This window comes from Calypte anna, chromosome 1, assembly GCF_003957555.1.
Source record: "Calypte anna isolate BGI_N300 chromosome 1, bCalAnn1_v1.p, whole genome shotgun sequence".
Classification (NCBI taxonomy): Eukaryota; Metazoa; Chordata; class Aves; order Apodiformes; family Trochilidae; genus Calypte; species Calypte anna.
The window spans coordinates 196,222,214-196,237,766 of NC_044244.1; the positions used below are offsets into that span (position 1 = coordinate 196,222,214).

Below are 15,553 nucleotides of genomic sequence, written 5' to 3' on the forward strand. Positions count from 1 at the left end.
GGCAAGCTGGGCTAAGGGGAGGTGTCCATGGAAGGGGTGTTGGAACTGGATGATCATCAAGGTCCCTTCCAACCCAAACTATTCTGTAATTCTTTGTCAAATAATCTCTCAGGCTAAAGGAGACTGGAAAGGGCAGGTTGGGCTGCAGTCCCTAAAGAATGATTGTAAAACCTTTGGACAAGGGCAGGATGACACTTGCTGTATGGTAATGGGAGAGCTCATCTTCCAGGAATAGGGAATGTCTTTCCCAATCAAAATGATTCTAAGATCATCCAGTCCATGAACCCAGCACTGCTAAGGCCACCACTGCCCCATGGCCTCAGCACCACAGCTCCAGGGCTTGGAAATCCCTCCAGGAATGATGGGGACTCCACCACTGCCCTGGGCAGCCTGGGACAGGGAATGACAACCCTTTCCAGGGAGAAATTGTTCCCAATATCCAACCTAAACCTCCCTGGCACAACTTGAGACCATTTCCTCTTGTTCTATCACTTGTTTCTTGAGAGAAGAGCCCAAACCCCCACTGGCTCCAACCTCCTCTCAGGGAGTTGCAGAGATCCAGAAGTTCTCCCCTCATACTCCTTTTCTCCAGGCTGAACACCCCCAGGTCCCTCAGCTCCTCCTGGAGCAGTCTGGAGAGGAGAAGGCTCCACGGAGACCTTATTGTGGCCTTCCAGTGTCTGAAGGGGCTACAAGAAAGCTGGGAAGGGACTTTCTAGGATGTCAGGGAGTGATAGGACATGGGGAATGGATTCAAACTGGAGGAGGGGAGATTTAGATTAGATATTAGGAAATTCTTCACCTTGAGGGTGGTGAGACCCTTCCACAGGTTGTCCAGAGAGGTGGTGGAAGCCCCATCCCTGGAACTTTTTATGGGCAGGTTGTATGGGGCTTGGAGCAACCTGGGCTGTGGGAGATGTCCCTGGACATGGCACAGGGTTGGACCTGGATGATCTTAAAGGTCCTTTCCAACCCTGAAAATTCTATGATTCTGTGTTCTGGGCCTCAGTACCAAGAAGCATTTGATATTTTATGGTCTATACACTGGTTTGGACCTGGATGATCTCAAAGGTCCCTTCCAACTCTGACAATTCCATGATTCTATGATCCTCATAAGACTTATGGGCTAATGAAGGCAACCAAGTGTGGCTACAACATTTTTTCACTTCTGGGGAGATGGACCACAGCAACCAAGGTCTTCTCATGTCTTCCCTCTTCTCATGTCTTCCCTGGACACCAAACTCCAGCACAACAGAATCCTAACCCAGAGAGGGCAAAGGCTCTGCTGTTTGAGAACAAAATTTTAATTTCTTCTTGCTTCTTTTCAGTTTATTTTGGTTCCTGCAAGGCCAGGGTGAAGCCTTTCTTGGACACCAGGCCTCTTCTGATGGGTTGGTTTGAGATGCAGATGCAGGGGAGCCCCAGCCTCCATTTCTGGAGGTATTTGAAGGAAAAACAGAGGCAAGCAGAAGTGAGGCAGTACATCCATGTACAAACAGCCTCCATCAGCAGGACTGGGGACAAGCAAATCCAGACAGAGCTGAGGCTGCATGAATGAGATAATAACCCCAGGGAGAGATGATCCCAGCCCCAGCAGTGGAATATCCCACTCCTGCTTCACCTCTTTCCCTACAGAGCCTGCAGACCAAGCTTCACTGTTCAAGAAGGGCAAAACTTTAACTGGACCCCACCAGAGCTGTGTGTGGCTGGATGGATTCATTCCTTTCCCAGGAACTTATTCCCAGGAGCATTCCTCTCCCAAAGGCAAGTTAAATAAACTGAAGAAAAAAAAAAAAAAACAAAACTCAAAACAAAACCAAAAACTCTGGCCAGATCTGTGTTGAAAATGCAGCTCTGCAGAAGAAACAGCATTTTAAAACTGTTCCAAGGACAGGTGGCCACTTCAGGTCCAACCATCCCAATAAATGCTGAGGAGCTGCAATGTCCCCTTCACAAGACCACTAGAAGTGAAGAGCATCCTCTTGAAGAGCACCATGGGTGGATGAACCTCTCTGGCTGTTCTGAATCAGCCAACAGCAAGGACATCAGCAGAAAATCTCTCCATGACACCCATGCCCCAGAGTGCCATGGGCTGGGTGGTCACTGTACCACCTTAATGCCTGAGCCCCATCTGTCAGAAGTTGTTGAAAAGTAGATTAAAACAGAGATGATCTCCTCATCTTCTTGTGAGCATGTGGTGGGGAAGCTCCTAAATTAACCAGGCTCAGTCACTCTGATATAAAGAATTCCATCTCCAAATCATAGAATCATAGAATTGTCTGGGTTGGAAGGGACCTCAGAGATCATCAAGTCCAACCCTTGATCCACTCCCCCCGTGGTTCCCAGCCCATGGCACTCAGTGCCACATCCAGGCTCTTTGGAAATAGCTCCAGACACGGAGAATCCACCCCTTCCCTGGGCAGCCCATTCCAATGCCTGATCACCCTCTCCAGAAAGAAATTCTTTCCAATCTCCAACCTAAACCTCCCCTGGCACAACTTGAGACCATGGCCTCTTGTCTTGCTGAGAGTTGCCTGGGAAAAGAGACCAACCCCCCCCTGGCTCCAACCTCCTTTCAGGGAGTTGCAGAGAGTGATGAGCTCTCCCCTGAGCCTCCTCTTCTCCAGCCTCAACACCCCCAGCTCCCTCAGCCTCTCCTCACAGCATCTCTGCTGGATCCCTTCACCAGCCCACTTGCCTCCTTTGGACCTGCTCCAGCACCTCAAGCTCCTTCCTGAGGGGCTGAGGGGCCCAGAACTGGACACAGGACTCAAGCTGTGGCCTCCCCAGAGCTGAGCACAGGGGCAGAATCCCTTCCCTGGACCTGCTGGCCACGCTCTTCCTGATCCAGCCCAGGATGCCATTGGCCTTCTTGGCCACCTGGGCACACTGCTGGCTCCTCTTCAGCTTCTTGTCAAACCAAACTCCCAGGTCCCTTCCTGCCTGTCTGCTTTCCAGCCACTCTGTGCCCAGCCTGTAGCGCTGCTTGGGGTTGTTGTGGCCAAAGTGCAGGACCCGGCACTTGGCCGTGTTGAACCTCATCCCATTGGGATCATCCCAGCTCTCCAGTCTGTCTAGGTCCCTCTGCAGAGCCCTCCTGCCTTCCAGCTGATCCACACTCCCCCCCCAGCTTAGTGTTGTCTGTGAATTTGCTGATGATGGACTCAATCCCCTCATCTAAATCATCAATGAAGATATTAAACAGAACCAGGCCCAACACTGATCCCTGGGGGACACCACTAGTGACCGGCCGCCATTTTGATGCAGCCCCGTTCAGCACCACTCTCTGGGCCCGGCCCTCCAGCCAGTTCCTAACCCAGCACAGAGTGCTCCTGGCTGATCCATGGGCTGACAGCTTTTTCAGGAGGATGCTGTGGGAGACGGTGTCAAAGGCCTTGCTGAAGTCCAGGTAGACCACATCCACAGCCTTCCCCTCATCCCCAGGCAGTCCCCTGATGATAAAAGGAGATCAGGTTGGTCAGGCATGACCTGCCCTTTCTAAACCCGTGCTGGCTGGGTCTAATCCCTTGCCCATCCTGCAGGTGCTGTGTGAAATGAGTCTTTTATTGATGGGGAATCTGCCCTCCTTGGTTTCTAAACCTTTCAGCCAATCCTGGCCTTGAGGGGATTGATCCAACCCCTCACACCAATGACCCAACACAGTCAAGCTCAACCATAAAGCCAGGAGAGCAAATTTCTCCCTGGCCTCTAAAATCAGAATCTGGTCCTGGAGGTTCCCCTGGCACCACTTTGGAGGCAGCATCAATCTCTACCAGGAATTCACATCCTTCCTAATGGGATTATTATTTTTATTTATTTTTTTGTGAAAAGAGAAAATCTAAATAACAGATATTTCCATCATCCCAGTCTTTCTCTGTCTGCTTTCAAGAAAGAGGGAGTTGAAGCCCCAGATTCAACACGTTTAGGGCAAAGATCCATCCAAGCCAGACAGTGTTTGATACAAAAATTACTCCCTGAGACTTATACTGATTTTTTTTAAAGGGTTTTACAGCAAACCTACAATAACCAAATAAATACCTCATCTTCTTCTATTTCTCTCTGTCTCCCTCCAGTTTCTTTGATGGGTTTTCCTCCTTGATCCAATACACTATCTCAAAAAATACACAGTCTCAAAAATCCAAACCCAGGAAAACAAACACCCACCAAAAGCCACAGACAGAGCCTGTGCAGGGTCTGGAAGCTGGTTTTTTTTATTTCACCCTTGATTTGATGGGTTCACCCCTTGCAAAAATCAGGCTGCTCTTCATTTCTTCCTGCTCCAGAGACACAGCAAGTAATTTCAAGAAAAATACCCATGGATGAGATCACAGAATCACAGAATCACAGAATCCTAGGGGTTGGAAGGGACCTCGAAAGATCATCTAGTCCAACCCCTCTGCCAGAGCAGGGCCACCTAGAGCACTTCGCATAGGAACGTGTCCAGGCGGGTTTTGAATGTCTCCAGTGAAGGAGACTCCACGACCCCCCTGGGCAGCCTGTTCCAGGGCTCTGTCACCCTTACAGGAAAAACATTTTTCCGGATATTCAACTTGAACCTCCTGTGCTCCAATTTACACCCATTACCCCTTGTCCTATCACTGGTCACCACTGAGAAGAGCATAACTCCATCTCCCTGACACTCACCCCTTACATATTTGAAAACATTGATGAGGTCACCCCTCAGTCTCCTTTTCTCCAAACTAAAGAGACCCAGCTCCCTCAGCCTTTCCTCATAAGGGAGATGTTCCACCCCCTTAATCATCTTAGTAGCTCTGCGCTGGACTCTTTCAAGCACTTCCCTGTCCTTCTTGAACTGAGGGGCCCAGAACTGGACACAATACTCCAGGTGCGGCCTCACCAATGCAGAATAGAGGGGGAGGAGAACCTCTCTTGACCTACTAACCACACCCTTTCTAATGCACCCCAGGATGCCATTGGCCTTCTTGGCCACAAGGGCACATTGCTGGCTCATGGTCATCTTCTTGTCAACCAGGACCCCCAGGTCTCTTTCACCTTCACTGCTCTCCAGCAGGTCAGCCCCCAACCTATACTGGGACATCTTGTTGTTCTTCCCCAAATGCAAAACTCTACACTTCCCCTTGTTGAATTTCATCATGTTTCTCCCTGCCCAACTCTCCAGCCTGTCCAAGTCTCTCTGAATGGCAGCACAGCCTTCTGGTGTGTCAGCCACTCCTCCCAGCTTAGATAATTCTGACTATTTTTTTTTTTGCTCAGAAGTCAATTACAAATGCTTTCAGATGGAGTCAAGACCTTTGGACCTTACTTAACAACAGCTATGAAAGCGAGCTGAGTAGAACAGAGTAGCCTCACTAGAGTGGGGCATCCCTACAATGTATTTTTCCCTAATTAACCACCCTGTCAGGCCTTCAGAAAAAAGAAAAAAAAAAGGAAAAAAAATCAAATAAATCACTGCATAATTTGATGTTGAAGAGCCTAACAGAAGCTTGCAGAGAAGAATCAAATTTATTCCCAAGTGTCACTGCACACATCTGGCAGTGGGTGCTGAGCTGCTCTAAAGGATTTGATCTTTTTGCTTTAAGGATATTTTCTCATCCTTATGGAAATATTAGCAGCACTATGATTTTTTTTTAAGTTTTCCCCCCCTTCTTGCTCCTTCCCAGTATCAGTCTCCTCATGAACCAATAGTTGGATTGAAACCACACAGAATCACAGAATTGTTTTTGTTGGAAAAGGACATTAAGATCATCTTGTTCAACTATGAACCCAGCACTGCCAAGGCCACCACTGCCCCATGGCCTCAGCACCACAGCTCCAGGGCTTGGAAATCCCTCCAGGAATGATGGGGACTCCACCACTACCCTGGGCAGCTTGGACAACCAGGGTCTGACAACCCTTTCCAGGAAGGAATTACTCCCAATATTCAATCTAAACCTCACCTGGGCCAACTTGAAGCTATTTCCTATCACTGGTTACTTGGGAGCAGAGCCCAACCCCTCTTCACCCCAACCTCCTCTCTGGGAGTTGCAGAGATCCAAAAGTTCTCCCCTCATCCTCCTTTTCTCCAGGCTGAACACCCCCAGAGATGATCTTTAAGGTTTCTTCCAACCCAACCCATTCTATGATTCTAAAAGAAGAGCCTTGTCCCTGGCTGAAGAGCATGCTGGATGTGCTGAAGGATCAGTGTCCCTCAGGAAATCCACACATCTACAGCTTTCCAGGGAAATTTTCCATTTCATCACCTTTTGACCTGTACACCATCTCTCCAAGGAATCCTTTATTTCAGGACAGCAAACATCTTCAGCCATCCCATGGATCCCCTGTGGTCAGGAGAACATTCAGTAATGTCTTTCTAAGGGCCTTGGGTGTGTAAATATCACAGCCTCACCACCCCCCTGCCAAACTGGTGAAGAACCGAGTTACCAGGCTCTACCAGAGAGATAGTCCCAGTCTGCCCATCTCCCAAACCTTATTTCTCTTGCTGCAGGAGACTTGGAGGCAAATATTACATTTCTTATCATCATCTCCACTCCCACAAGATCCAGTTTCACCTCAGGTCCCAGAATCCCAGGCTCTGCAGATGTTTTGATCTTGACACTGCCCAAGGGAGGATGTCTGTGTCCTACAGCTCAGTCTCCAGACTCTTCTCTGGGCTATTTCCTCCTCCCCAGATCCAACTTGGCCATTTCTCCAAACTAAATCTAGATGCAGTTTAGCTCAACAGCAAAACCAAAGCAAGAAGCTCTGTCAAACAAGACCCTGCAAGGAAAAATGCCTCTGGCAAGGCTTTAAAACCATTTGTTTGCAAGCAGAGATGACTTAGCACAACCTGAGGACTTGTGCTGTGAGCAGGGCTCTTCAAACTCAAGGTGACATTTGACAGAGAGGGATTTGATGGAAACACAGGAGAAAGTTTTGACCACTTCTCTCTGGTCTTCATCTTTCTCCTCCCATCCCTAACTTTGCCATTCAAGGACACAGTTCGGCAGTCACTGATGCAGAGCACTTGGATAATAGAATCATAGGATCATAGAACTGGCTGAGTTGGAAGGGACCTCAGAGATCATCAAGTCCAACCCTTGAACCACTACTGCTGCAGTTACTAGATCATGGCACTCAGTGCCACATCCAGGCTCTTTGGAAATAGCTCCAGACACGGAGAATCCACCCCTTCCCTGGGCAGCCCATTCCAATGCCTGATCACCCTCTCCAGAAAGAAATTCTTTCCAATCTCCAACCTAAACCTCCCCTGGCACAACTTGAGACCATGGCCTCTTGTCTTGCTGAGAGTTGCCTGGGAAAAGAGACCAACCCCCCCCTGGCTCCAACCTCCTTTCAGGGAGTTGCAGAGAGTGATGAGGTCTCCCCTGAGCCTCCTTTTCTCCAGCCTCAACACCCCCAGCTCCCTCAGCCTCTCCTCAACAGGATCTCTGCTGGATCCCTTCACCAGCCCAGTTGCCTCCTTTGGACCTGCTCCAGCACCTCAAGCTCCTTCCTGAGGGGCTGAGGGGCCCAGAACTGGACACAGGACTCAAGGATAAACTTGGCCAACTCATCCTGGGACATGCAGGCAATTTTTTGGAGCTTGGAACAAGGCTTGCAAGCCTCTGGTCTTGCTTCTTGCAGGTTTCATTGAAAACCATCTGCTCTGAGGATGCAGACAATGAGGAAGGGATGTATCCTGAACAACACCTGGACCACAGTTCCACCCCCAGCAAGGTCTTCTCCACCACCATTCCTGAACAACCTTTGCAACCTCCTGCACCCCCACATGCCACCAGCACCTTCCCAGAAAGGTTTATTCCATCTTGCAAGGAGCATTTGTTTGCTGCCTCCAAGGAAGAATGTGAAGAAAAGCAAAGGGCCAAGTCTCTGCCCTTGCTCCAGATAAGGAAATTATTTTCACCTGGAGGACAGAAGGATTTTGTCTGCTGTTTGGTTTCTTTAGAAGGCCAGGAGGGGCACACAGGCCTGGAAACCCCACAGGAAAAAAGTCTCCTAAGAGGCTTTGTGATTTCCTGCCTTGCAGAGTCCGGGTTTTCACTTTGTTTCTTCTGCCTTTCCTGGGTGCTATAAACTCAGTAGGACAGGAAAAAGCATTGGTCATGCCCAGACCTTTACTCCACCACCCTCAGAGGCAATATAGTTAAAAGAAAATTATCCTGGAATTTCAAGGGATTTCAAGGGAGAGAAATCATTTAAATTAAGGAGAACTAAAATAAAATACTTCTGTGTCGTGGTGTTTATCTCACCTAGCAAACTCCCAGGGTGTATTCTTGGGCTTGGAGAAGAGTTCAAGCGCATTCCAGATTTTTTTTTTTATTTTCCTCTGCCTTGAATGTCTTCAAAAGAGTTACTTGGATGCCTTAAAAACCAACTAAAATAGCATATAAAATACAGCCAGTGCCTACACTGCAGTTTATCTGCCTGACATCCATCACCAGCAGAGAGTGATGGAGTCACCACCACCCAACAGCCCTGGGTACACCCAAACACCACAGGACAGCATCAACCAACCCCAGGGTTATGTCCAAGCCAACATTGCCCCATTTTTTTAGCCTGGACATGTTCAGAAACCTTGGACAAGAAAAGATTACATGGATTAGGATTTCAAGGTCTACTCAGAGGCAGATATGAGGGATGTTTCATCACCTCACCCAGTTTCATGGATAAGTGTGAAGTCATGTAGGGTCAGCTCAGCTTCTTTTTCTTTGGGTGTTTTTCCCCAGATTGCCACCTACTGAATGCATTCTGCTGAGTTTAACCCCTGCAAAGGGCACAAAGTCTGAGCCACGAGTTTACAAATAAATAAATGAATAAACATCACAAACTTTTACTGCTGCTGCAGCTCAAGAGCAAAAATATCATTAAAAAAAACACTAGAAAAAAATGGCAATGGCACAAACCACCCTGAGGAAAGCAAGGATCGCCCTGATGTTTGGCAGGCACCTAGAACTTAGGGTTAGGTTTCATGTACTGACTTTTTCCTCTTGGGACTCTAGGAAGGGATGCCTCCAAATGGAATTTTCCATTTATATATATATATTCTCTTGAGAACAGCCTGTAGCCCCTCAGATCCATTCCTATCCTTCACACTGCAGCTCAAGAGCAAAAAAATCATTCAAAAAACCACCAGAAAAAAATGGCAATGGCATAAACCACCCTGAGCAAGGTAAGGATTGCCCTGATGTTTGGCAGGAACCTAGGATTTAGGATTAGGGTTCATACACTGATTTTTTTTCCTCCTGGGACTCCAGGAAGGGATGCCTCCAAATGGAATTTTCCATATATATATATATATATTCTCTTGAGAGCAGCCTGGAGCCCCTCAGATCCATTCCTATCCTTCACACTGCAGCTCAAGAGCAAAAAAAACATTAAAAAAAACACCAGAAAAAAATGGCAATGGTATAAACCACCCTGAGCAAGGTAAGGATTGCCCTGATGTTTGGCAGGAACCTAGGATTTAGGATTAGGGTTCATGTACTGATTTTTTTCCTCTTGGGGCTCCAGGAAGGGATGCCTCCAAATGGAATTTTCCATTTATATATATACATATATATATGTATATATTCTCTTGAGAGCATCCTGTAGCCCCTCAGATCCATTCCTATTCTTCACACTGCACCTCAAGAGCAAAAAAATCATTAAAAAAGCCACCAGAAAAAATGGCAATGGCATAAAACACCCTGAGCAAGGTAAGGATTGCCCTGATGTTTGTCAGGCACCTAGAATTTAGGATTAGGGTTCATGTACTAATTTCTTTCCTCCTGGGACTCCAGGAAGGGATGCCTCCAAATGGAATTTTCCAATATATATATTCTCTTGAGAGCAGCCTGGAGCTCCTCACATCCATTCCTATCCTTCACACTGCAGCTCAAGAGCAAAAAAAACATTAAAAAAACCACCAGAAAAAAATGGCAATGGCATAAACCACCCTGAGCAAGGTAAGGATTGCCCTGATGTTTGGCAGGAACCTAGAATTTAGGATTAGGGTTCATACACTGATTTTTTTTCCTCCTGGGACTCCAGGAAGGGATGCCTCCAAATGGAATTTTCCATATATATATATATTGAGAGCATCCTGGAGCTCCTCACATCCATTCCTATTCTTCACACTGCAGCTCAAGAGCAAAAAAATCATTAAAAAAAACACCAGAAAAAATGGCAATGGCACAAACCAGCCTGAGGAAAGCAAGGATCGCCCTGATGTTTGGGAGGCACCTAGAACTTAGGGTTAGGTTTCATGTACTGACTTTTTTCCTCTTGGGACTCCAGGAAGGGATGCCTCCAAATGGAATTTTCCATTTATATATATATATATTCTCTTGAGAGCAGCCTGGAGCCCCTCAAATCCATTCCTATCCTTCACACTGCAGCTCAAGAGCAAAAAAATCATTAAAAAAACCACCAGAAAAAAATGGCAATGGCATAAACCACCCTGAGCAAGGTAAGGATTGCCCTGATGTTTGGCAGGAACCTAGAATTTAGGATTAGGGTTCATGCACTGATTTTTTTCCTCTTGGGGCTCCAGGAAGGGATGCCTCCAAATGGAATTTTCCATATATATATATTCTCTTGAGAACAGCCTGAAGCCCCTCAGATCCATTCCTATCACACAGGCAGAAAGGAATAACAGGAAATTACTCACCATTGGTGCCCCACGATGCCCAATAATTGTTGGTTTTGGTCCCAGAGCCTTCTTCTCCATTATGCAAGGGGAGGAGATGGTGAGGGGGACGAGGTAAAGTGCAACTACAACTGCAAGGTATGCAGTGACCATCAGCATCTGAGAAGCTTGAGATGGAAAGAGAGATGAAAAGCTGGTGAAAACCTTGGTCCTGACCTCAAGACACCTTTGCCTTCCTCCAAAGAGATTGCTCAATAGCCACTGCCCCCAGTAAAACAGCAAAGCTCTGTATTTAGGGAAAAAGGCTCTTCTAATTTAAAAAAAAAATCTCTTTGAGCTGATCAGGTCCTAAGGGAGGTGTTGACTTCATTTTGTATTGAGCAAAGAAAAAGTGAAGCAGATTGCTTTGAGTCCCAGCAATATGGCCCAAAACACTGCTGATCTCCACCCTTTTGGGTGGAAATGTCCTGCCTGACAGCAGAATTAGAACATCAGTGAAACAGATCCACAAATTACCTGAAAGAGGGGAGATTTAGATTGGATATTAGGAGGGAATTCATCTGGTGAGGCTGGTAACACCCTGGACCAGGTTGTCCAGAGAAGATGTGGCTGCTCCATCCCTGGAAATGTTGAAGGTTGGATGGGGCTTGGAGCAACCTGGGCTGTGGGAGGTGTCCCTGCCCATGGCAGGGGGGTTGGAACTGGATGATCTTGAGGGTCCCTTCCAACCCAAATCCTAAGATTCAACCATCCTAGGATTCTACACTTGTGGTTTACCACCAGTACCCAATCCCCAGCCAGGCTAATGCCACTTAAACTGCTTCTGCATTAAGATCTGGGCCACCCAGACCTGAGTTAATTCCCAGTAATGTTTTACTGGTTAAGTTGGAGATGTTTGTAGCTAAATCTTTAGGTTGTGATGGGGCTGCACTCCCCAGGAAACTGCATTACAGTGAGGAGGTTCTTGACTGCAATGCTCAAAGCCAGAGGAGTAATTCTGCCTTTTCCACCATGCTCCATCCACCCACCCCAAGCTACCAGAGACTTCTCACAAAGTCCAAAATCTCTGGGAATCTTTCAAAGGTGCTGACAGAGCAAGAGAAACACCCCTTGCACCCCAAAGACATAGGGTTTGTATTCCTTACAAGGACCAACAACCAGCCTTAAACTCCAGAGCTTTTTGGGGACACATGAAACACAGATTTTAAAGCAAAAGGCTTCATCATGACCTCCTGGGTAATAATCTTTTACCTGCTTTTGTTTGTTATCATTTATTTTTGCAAACTCATGAAGGCCCTGAAACTCGAGGGAAAAGCTCCAAGCAAACTGCCTTTAAATCAAATATTTGCATGACAGATTTTTTTGGTTTAGGAGAAGGGCAGAACAGCCCAGCTCTGGTTCTGACCACAGATAGTGTGTTTTCACACATAAATAAGCTGCTTTTTGCTCCCAGCATCCACCACATCATTCCAACACATTCTTACAAGCCAAATTATAACACTAACTTTGCCAGATAATTTTTCCTCCTCTCTGGAAGAGGAGACACTGGATGTGATCTTGACCCAACTCTTGCTCACCCCAAGACCACTACCCACCCACCAAGCTTTGGAAATCAGCTCAATTATCAGCAAAATCTCAGGGTGTTGAAAAAATCTGATCCTTTTTTTTTCTGGCCCTGAAGTTAAGGATTGAAGAGCTCAGATTGAGGCTCAAGTCAAGGACCACGTGAAGTGCATGTGGGCTTCCAAATATTTTGATCATCACAAGGAAAGGATGCCCCAGGATGGGTCACTGACCATGTAAAAATGGAGCTGGAGACCTCACCCAGACATTCATGGCTGGGAATTGAGACCATGTGGAAAAAAGGAAGATGATATGAAACACAAGCAACATATCTACTGTTCATTTTGAGGTTGGATGATCTGTATCCAGAAGCTCTCCTGGTGACCATCCAAGAGAAGCCAGCAGGACAGGTAGAAATTCCTCCTTTGACAATGTGACAACACTAAAAATATTTAGACAAAACCCTTCTTTCTCCATTCTTCCTCCTCTTAGTGACCACAGGAGTCTGGACCTCTAGAAAATCACATTTCTCACATTCCCACTTAATCCTCAGAGCTTCCAGGGCTGCTTGGAGTTGAAGATACCTTTGGGTTCACTGTTCCAAAAAAGAAATCTTTAAAAATGAGGGTGGTGAAACAGGTTGCCCAAAGAGTTGGGAGATTCCCCATCCCTGGAAACATTCCAGGTCAGGTTGGATGGGGCTCTGAGCATCCTGGTCCACTTGAAGATCTCACTGCAGAAATGACACAAGAGAAGATTGTGCTGCGATCCAGTGTGACCTGGACAGGATGGAGATGGGGGCTGAATTTATGAAATTCAACAAGAGCAAGTGTAGGGTCCTGCATCAAGGAAGGAAGAAGCCCAAGCAGAAGTAGAGGTTGGGGCTGATCTGCTAGAAAGCAGCTTGGTGGAAAAAGACCTGGTAGTCCTGGGGGACAAGAGGATGCCCATGAGCCAGGAATGTGGCCAAGAAGCCCAATGACATCCTGGGGGGAATCAAGATGAGTGTGGCCAGAAGGTTGGGGGAGGTTCTCCTCTCCTTCTGTCCCATCTGAAATACTGTGTCCAGTTCTGGGCTCCTTGGTTCAGGAAGGACAGGGAAGTGCTGGAAAGGGGACAGGAAAGGGCTAAAAAGGTGATGAGAATGAGGACATCTCTCTGATGAGGAAAGGCTGAGGGATTTGGGTCTGTTTGGTCTGGAGAAAACTGAGGGGAGATCTCATCAATGCTCATAAATCCTGAAATCCTACCCAGGTGGGTGTCAGGAGGATTCAAGGATCTTCTCAGTGGTGCCCAGTGACAGAACAAGAGGAAACGGGCACAAGCTTGAACATTGGAAGTTCCATCTTAACATGAGGAGGAATTTCTTTAATTAGAGGGTAGCAGAGCCACCTAGCCCAGAGAGGTGATGGAGTCTCCATCTCTGGAGAAATTCCCAACCCACCTGGATGCCATCCTGTGGCACCAGCTCTGGAAGAAGCTGCCCTGGGAATGGGGATTGGACTCAATGATCTCCAGAGGTCCCTTCCAAGCCCTGACATCCTGTGATTCTCTGCTTCTGGAAGGGTTTTTGCCTAGATGAGCTTTAAGGGTCCCTTCCAACCCAAACTATTCCATGATTCTGTTGATGTTTTCTAAACTGACCTCAGAAGCAAGCTTGGAAACCAGGCTCAGAAAAAAATCCAGCCACTGAAGACACACCACAAAAATATGAATTTTCCAAAAATTTGTTGTTAAGGGGTTAAATCTTATTTTCCAATTTCTTATTTTTCTTATTTAGGATTACAAACGACTGTAAAATTCTCCCAGAGATTTTAGTTCTTATCTAACATCACCTTTTCAATTTGCACCAAAAAACTTGTCAACTCCTCCAGGTAAAACACTTTTCTCAAGTAAAATGGCCCTGAAATAACTTTAAGATTCAATGGTATGGAAGAAATTGATGGTTTTCCTTAAAAATAAACAAGGGGGAAAAAAATCCCAACCAGGAGCAGAAAAAGAGAAGCAACACAGCTTCATAGAATCATAGAATCATAGAATCATAGAATTAGCCGGGTTGGAAGGGACCTCAGAGATCATCTAGTCCAACCCTTGAACCACCGGAGCAGTTGCTAGACCATGGCACTGAGTGCCACATCCAGTCTCTTTGGAAATGTCTCCAGGGACGGAGAATCTACCACCTCACCGGGCAGTCCATTCCATAGCCTAATCACCCTCTCCGTGAAGAAATTCTTTCTAATATCTAACCTAAACCTCCCCTGGCACAACTTAAGACTGTGTCCTCTTGTCTTGTTGAAGGTCGTCTGTGAAAAGAGTCCAGTTCCCACCTCGCTACAGCCTCCTTTCAGGTAGTTGTAGACAGCAATGAGGTCTCCCCTGAGCCTCCTCTTCTTCAGGCTGAACAGCCCCAGCTCTCTCAGCTTCTCCTCATAGGGCCTGTGCTCGAGTCCCTTCACCAGCCTGGTTGCCCTCCTTTGGACCTGGTCCAGGACCTCTACATCCTTCTTAAACTGAGGGGCCCAGAACTGGACACAGTACTCGAGGTGTGGCCTAACCAGCGCTGAGTACAGGGGAAGAATCACCTCCCTGGACCTGCTGGTGACGCTGTTTCTGATACAGGCCAGGATGCCATTGGCCTTCTTGGCCACCTGGGCACACTGCTGGCTCATGTTCAGTTTCTTGTCAATCCAGACTCCCAGGTCCCTTTCTGCCTGGCTGCTCTCCAGCCACTCTGTCCCCAGCCTGGAGCTCCCCATGGGGTTGTTGTGGCCAAAGTGCAGGACCCGGCACTTGGCCTTGTTGAACCTCATCCCATTGGGATCAGCCCAACTCTCCAGTCTGTCCAGGTCCCTCTGCAGAGCCCTCCTGCCTTCCAGCTGATCCACACTTCCTCCCAGCTTGGTGTCATCTGCGAATTTGCTGATGATGGACTCAATCCCTTCGTCTAAGTCGTCGATAAAGATATTAAACAGCACTGGGCCCAACACTGATCCCTGGGGGACACCACTAGTGACCGGCCGCCATTTTGATGCAGCCCCGTTCACCACCACTCTCTGGGCCCGGCCCTCCAAAGCTTATTAAAAGCGTATTAAAAGCTCCCGGCCCTTCCTAGCTTATTAAAAAGAAAGGAAAAAAAGCCATTTTTAAGGGGCTCAGCTGAATGAAGAATGCAGAAGGAGCTGATTCAGAAGGTTACTCCAGGAGTTCCCATAAATCCTCCCTCAACTGGCAGCCTAATTACATGCTAGGACAGAGTTAAGAAGAACCAGGTACAGCTTTATTGGCATATTTAGAAATGAAGGCAGAGCAATTCTTCCTTTGAAAAGTCTCTCTAGATATCAAAATCTTTCCATCTTCAGCCTCTGTTTCCTCATTCTTAAC

At 47.2% G+C, this 15,553-nt stretch overlaps 1 protein-coding gene across 2 annotated transcripts in view; it reads right to left on the reverse strand.

Annotated features, from left to right (window-relative positions):
• Positions 1 to 15,553, reverse strand: part of GDPD5 (glycerophosphodiester phosphodiesterase domain containing 5) — a 224,318-nt gene that overhangs the window by 31,550 nt on the left and 177,215 nt on the right. For both annotated transcript variants that reach the window (XM_030469058.1, XM_030469059.1), the window contains exon 8: positions 10,631 to 10,776. In XM_030469058.1, the coding sequence (XP_030324918.1) occupies positions 10,631 to 10,776 (146 nt within the window). The remainder of the gene's footprint in view (positions 1 to 10,630; positions 10,777 to 15,553) is intronic.